At 39.0% G+C, this 6,000-nt stretch overlaps 1 protein-coding gene across 2 annotated transcripts in view; it reads right to left on the bottom strand.

The window, feature by feature from the left end:
• Positions 1-1,232: 1,232 nt before the first annotated feature.
• The window catches only part of KCNG3 (potassium voltage-gated channel modifier subfamily G member 3), a 44,597-nt gene continuing 39,829 nt past the window's right edge, over positions 1,233-6,000 (bottom strand). For both annotated transcript variants that reach the window (XM_027865638.1, XM_027865639.1), the window contains exon 2: positions 1,233-2,109. In XM_027865638.1, the coding sequence (XP_027721439.1) occupies positions 1,464-2,109 (646 nt within the window). In that variant the 3' untranslated portion in view covers positions 1,233-1,463. The remainder of the gene's footprint in view (positions 2,110-6,000) is intronic.

Here is a 6,000-nt window from a genome sequence, read left to right as displayed (position 1 = left end):
AAAGTTTCATACTTTTCAGCTGTCTTAGCTGAGTCAGTCTTATTTCACAGGCAGTTCAATTGATTACACAGAAATCAATCATTAAGACAACGGAATAAAAAGTTCTGATTAGAAAACTATTAAATTTTGGCAGCACAGAAACATCATCTTAGTTAACTGGCCTGAAGTGCTACTTACTAATGTCACTTCATCTGAAATTACATTTAGCATAGAGTTTGAAAAGATATTTTCTAAATTAGCACAATAGGGGTGTGTGTGTGTGTGTGTGTGTGTGTGTCTGTGTGTGTGTGTCTGTGTACATGTGCCCACACGCATGTGTGTTTAGCTGGAGCTGAATACCTACTAATAATGTACTGCTGCATTTCCCACTACTGATCAAACTCTCTCTATTAAATTTGCAGTGTTGGAACCAAAGCCTCATGCAGACATCTAAAAATTCAGTATGATGCTTGAATATTTCCAAAGTGCTTTCCTCACAACCCTGTGAGATAGATAGTACATGTATCATTCTCCCCATTTTAGCAATGTGGAAACTGAAGCTTTGACAGGCCATGTGATCCAGCTATGGTCGCCCAACCAATAAGTATCTAAGGCAGGATGGGAACCCAGGTCTCCTAACTCCAGCTTCAGCACTCTTTTTACTGGGCCACAATATCTACTAGGGTAAAAACCCTTTGATACCATCAACTTGTTAGGATATGATCTAATAAGAGAGTAACCCAGGAAGTTCTTTTGTTCTTAAGTAACTTATGTAGACAGATATATCAGGAAACAAAAGAAAAATCCATCTGGACAATAAAGGAATATAATATTCAAAGTTCAATAAAGCTATAATATACAGTGTTATAATAAGAACAAAATGTAACTAGTAAATTGAGACAGATGCTGAAGAGTCAGAAATGATCCCTATTTGCTTATAGCCTCATTCAACAGCTTAAAATTTTTAGCCAAATCTCTTTAGTATGCATTGAGCCATTCTTGCATGCGGTATATATTTCTGGGATACTCCTGACAATGATGTAAAAAACTGTACACCATCAGGAAATAGAATGCTTTTTTTCCCCCACTAACCAGAATACTATAAAGTCCAAACTTTTTTTTTCTGAGTACAAGCATTGAAACACATTTGGAAAATAGGACCTTTAAGTTTTTAAATATTTAAATAATATGTGCTTTTTGAAATCTGTAGTTATTAAAGGCAAAGAGGATAAAGTCTAAATAATGTCCTGAAATCTTCCTCTCATCATTCTAAGAGTCACTGTGACTTTTCTTCCTTAAGTTCCATCCTATTTCTTTCTTAATAAATGAAATATTCTCCTCCTCAGTTGGGCAGGACTACAATTACCCGACAAAGCTGATGACACACTTCTAAAGATCATCCAGCAAGAGGCTCTTGTGGAAGACTCGATGGTTTCTTCGATGGGCGGCCGTGGAGCAAGCAGCGGCAAGAGAGCAGCGACACGTCAATTCAGGAATTCGGTGGAGAGACTCCTACTATATCTAGCAGATCTAAACTTGAGCTCATGGTAACATTGCACAAAGCTATGGTAGATAAAAGTTATGGGCAATGCCAATAGAACAATTCCACTCACTACACAAACTCCTCCAAGGATTCTTCCAGGCACTGTGATAGGATACATATCGCCATAGCCAACTGTAGTCATAGAGATAATCACCCACCAGCAGGCAGCGGGGATGCTGGCATAATCTTTGTTGGATGTTTCCAGGTCCAGCCCATGTTCAAGAAGCTGAGAAAGTGCACTAAAGATTGCCATGGCAACACAAATAAAGACAAGTAACATAACCATTTCTCTATAACAACGTTTAAGAGTCAAACCAAGTGTCTGAAGGCCAATGAAATGACGGGCAAGCTTAATTACCCAAAAAATCCTCATCATTCTAAGTACTCTCAAGGTGACTCCGGCTCTCTGAAGTTGAGAGTTCTCTCCTGTAAAGACTGTCATTAACACTGAGATGTAATAGGGAGTGATTGCCAGTAAATCAATGATGTTCAGGGGTCTCTTAACAAACTCACACTTGTTTTTGGAGACGATGAACCTCACAATGCACTCTGCAGTGAACCAACCTATACAGATGGCTTCAATTATCCTGTCAAGAGAACAAAAAAAAGAATTGATCATTTTATTCTTAAGCATTTTAATAGCACTCAGAATTTTTTCAGATAGTATGACATTGACATTAATTCATCTACTTTTCCAGAAAACACGAAGAACAAAGACAACCCTAACCTTATCAGATCCACCACGAATTAATAACTGACAAAACAAAGAGTACAAACGTGAATTCGTTAAGTGTGACTAAGTCCTTATTTATTTACAAAATTTAAAGCTTCCACTAAAGCTAATTAGATGCCAGTACCATAATTTCCAAAACGAAGATCTTATTTAACAATATGTAATTAACTTGGAGCTATCAACAATACATAAACAATATAATTCATTGGGCTTTTCTCAAAGGCTCTCTTTTTACATGCAGCTAGAGTATAAGTTTTATATAAAACTATATTTTATCAAAACTGCAACTTATAAAACAAATTACATTTTTTTTTCAAATTGAAATCACTGATTTTTCTATTCTTTATTCCTCATCCAATGCCACCTTAGTTTGCATTTAGAGAGGCGTAAGTCCCATAATAAAGAAGTGATAGTCCCTCTGTACTCTGACCTGTCAGACCACATTTGGAGTGCTGTGTTCAGGTCTGAGTGCCACAGGATAAGAATGACATTGAAGGCTTGAGAGCAACCAGAGGACAGGAGAGTAAAGGGCTTCAAGTCATATGATAATTAGTTGAAGGAACTAGGACTGTTCAGTCTAGACAAATGAAAACTCAAGGAGGGCTATCATTCTTTTTTGGCTCCAGTGGGCAGAAATAAACACAACGGGTAGAAGTTACAAAGGGGCAAATTTAGGCTGGACAGTAAGAAAAACTTCTCAAAATTAGGCCCATCCAAATGTGGTAGAGGCTATCTTTAGGAGGTAGAGGCTTCTGCCTCATCGGAGATCTTTAAGCAGAGGCTAGATGACCATTTGTCAGGAATGTTATACTGGGGATTCCTTTTTGGGTACAAGGTGGCCACTGAGATCCCTTTTGCCTCTAAAAATTTTAGAATTCTCTTATCTACTGATCATCATTGACTCAGATCCCTTCTATCAGAAATACAATAAGGAAGAGATTTAGAACCAAAGAAAAATGAAATGATAAAAGTCACCAGAAATCTAAACCAAGCAATAGTATTAAAAATCATTATCTTATGGTTGTTTTATGATTTTGTTTTGTTTTTTAAGTCTGGGCTGGTAAACCCAGCTAGTTAAAGCACGCATTTTTGTTGTTCAGTTGTGTTCAACTCTTCGTGACCCCATTTTGGGGTTTTCTTGGCAAAGATACTGGAGTGGTTTGCCATTGCCTTTTCCAGCTCATCTTATAGATGAGGAAGCGAAGGCAAACAGGGTTAAGTGACTTGCCCAGAGGCATAGATCTAGTAAGTATCTGAGGCCGGATTTGAACTCAACAAGATGAGTCTTCCTGATTCCAGACCTGGCACTCTATCCACTGTGCCACCTAGCTACCTAAAAGCATGGGTTTAATTGTGTATAATGAAGCTGCAAGTCCACATGGCCTAGTTACCTCTAAACAAGGAATTCTGTCTCATTGCTATAGACAGCACAGTCCTCAAGCTAGTCAACCATCCCACAAATACGACCTATTCTTTCTACTTGGAAAAAAGCCCTTCAAATCCCACGTCTTTATGATGGTGGCTGCATGGTACTGATTCTGCCTATGGAAGCAGAGTTATTAAAGTACACTGTTGTGGGGTGGCCCTGCAAGATATCAGAAGTGGTATATACTACCTAGTTTCAGTTTGCAAGTCATGCATCCAAATTCCTCCAATAAGCCCCTTGCCTATCCCATAATGCTGTCTCTGTCCCTGAAAGGGTAAAGGAATCCTTCTATCAGAACTAAGCCCTTCAGACTCATCAGATCCTCTTCTCTCCAACTCCAGGGACCTTCCCAAGAAGAAGCCTACAACACTGGAAAGCTCCTATAAAAATAATCCTTCTTCAGATCCTGACCAATGAAGGGCCAGAGAGTCAGACTCGACATCTGAGGTCCTCACCTAGTTGCACAGGCCACTGACTGTGGAGAGGACACCTTTTACTACCAAAGATTTAAAGCCTAGGCTATCAGGGTAATGAGAGCCCCTAGCTATAAGGGTATAGCCTCCAACCTGATGAAACCCTCAGCCAGAAGAAAAAGTGCCCTGCCACTCACAATGTCTCCACTGCACAGCCTGTATCACCCCATCACCTTGCAAGTTAGCAGCGAAGAAAATCTAAAGGGGGCAGCAGCAGTGGAGAAATTAAGGATGGCACCAGCTTTGCTTGTCTACCTGCCAGATTCCACCCTCACCAGACTACGGAGACTAGGAATAAAAGTGTGACCATTTGGGGCTCTGTGCCCTGTAAGGCTCTTAAAATGAGAAATCATGAAACCTGAAGAATAGCAAGCTGTCTTCTTCCTAACATAAGGTTCTAACAAAAATAACACTGAGTCATTGTTTCTCCATGGTGAATGTAATAGGGTGGGGGTAGGGGGCTAAAAGGAAGGAGGTGCCACTAAGTCAGGAATCATGGAATCCCATATCAAGTGCTTCTAAACACAAAGCTTTGGGCCAGTTCTTTCTCCTCATTCCTGTGTACCTAGTACAGGGCTGGATATGTGTACTGGTATTTAACAACAAGGTTTTGCTGGATTTGCATATCTCACAACATAAAATACCATGCTGCTTCAACAGCTAAAAAATAGAATAGCGGATAGGGCACTGAACTGGGGGGCAGAAGCCTGGGTTTTAGTGCTTATTCTCCCCCTGCCTCTGTAACCTCGGGCACATTATTTCCACTCTCAGGAAGTAAAAGGAGAGACTTTGAACAGATGATCACTAAAATCTCTTCCAGCTCAAAGATTCTATGAAATGAATTGAATTCAACAGGGCTGTTTGTGAAAGCAAATGCCAGGACATTTTTTGCTTAATTATTTCTACCAGCAGCCAAAATGGTAATCAGAGTAGAAAGACTGTGAAAGAGGGAAATGCAGATGATGTAAAATTGCTAAATGAGGGGATGTCACAGTGGGGAGATAATGTTAGGAAGAAGTCCTTTAGGTGCTTCTGGTAATAAAGTCCAAGGCAGTGATAAGCTTATCTAGAACTGCATGCTATAGGATATCCTATTAGAGTAAAATGGTAGAGTATTACTTTTGCCTAGAAATAAGCACTTTATTAAACCTTCAAGCATTATACAGGGTGACCCAAAAGTTTTACTGCAGTTTTAAAGCTTAAAACTGTAGTAAGACTTTTAGGACACTATGTGTAATATAGGATCCATGACAATGCTTTGCCAATAAGTTCCAAACATCATTAAACCTACAAAAATTACATCTGGCTGGAATATCGGTACTGGACCCACCCACAGTATTCAACAACACTCAACCTCTCTTGATAGCCCATGACTTTTAGTATTCTTCTTTCTACTTAAAAGATCCAAGTACAAGACCTATGGAAAATATACCCACTATTGGTCCTTAGATCAAATAGAAAAAGAAATGAAAAGAGATGTTGGACAAATAAATATACTTTGGTTTTTTTCTTTTTAAGCAACCTGAGGCACATGGAGAATTTATTACTTTTGTGGCTTATAGAAAATTTCAATTATAGCTTCAAAAACAGAAAATTAAAAGTAAAGATATTAACTCTGCTTGCTTCAGTTTCTTAGAGGAGTCAGCAATGTAAAATAATTTATCACAACAAGGATGTCTAAAGACCTACTCAGAAAGTAACTGATGACCTTACCAACTATAAAGACATGGAGATCAAGGTTAGCAATCTTCTTACAAGAGTATGCGTAAAAGAAAAGGGTGTTAAGAAAGATGTATCACATAGCAAGGGCAAGGCAGAACAGATGGGCAGCCAAAGTATTGTGCTG

This window comes from Vombatus ursinus, unplaced genomic scaffold (assembly GCF_900497805.2).
Source record: "Vombatus ursinus unplaced genomic scaffold, bare-nosed wombat genome assembly UNPS02014778.1, whole genome shotgun sequence".
Lineage (NCBI taxonomy): Eukaryota > Metazoa > Chordata > Mammalia > Diprotodontia > Vombatidae > Vombatus > Vombatus ursinus.
This window is presented reverse-complemented; position numbering and strand designations above follow the sequence as displayed.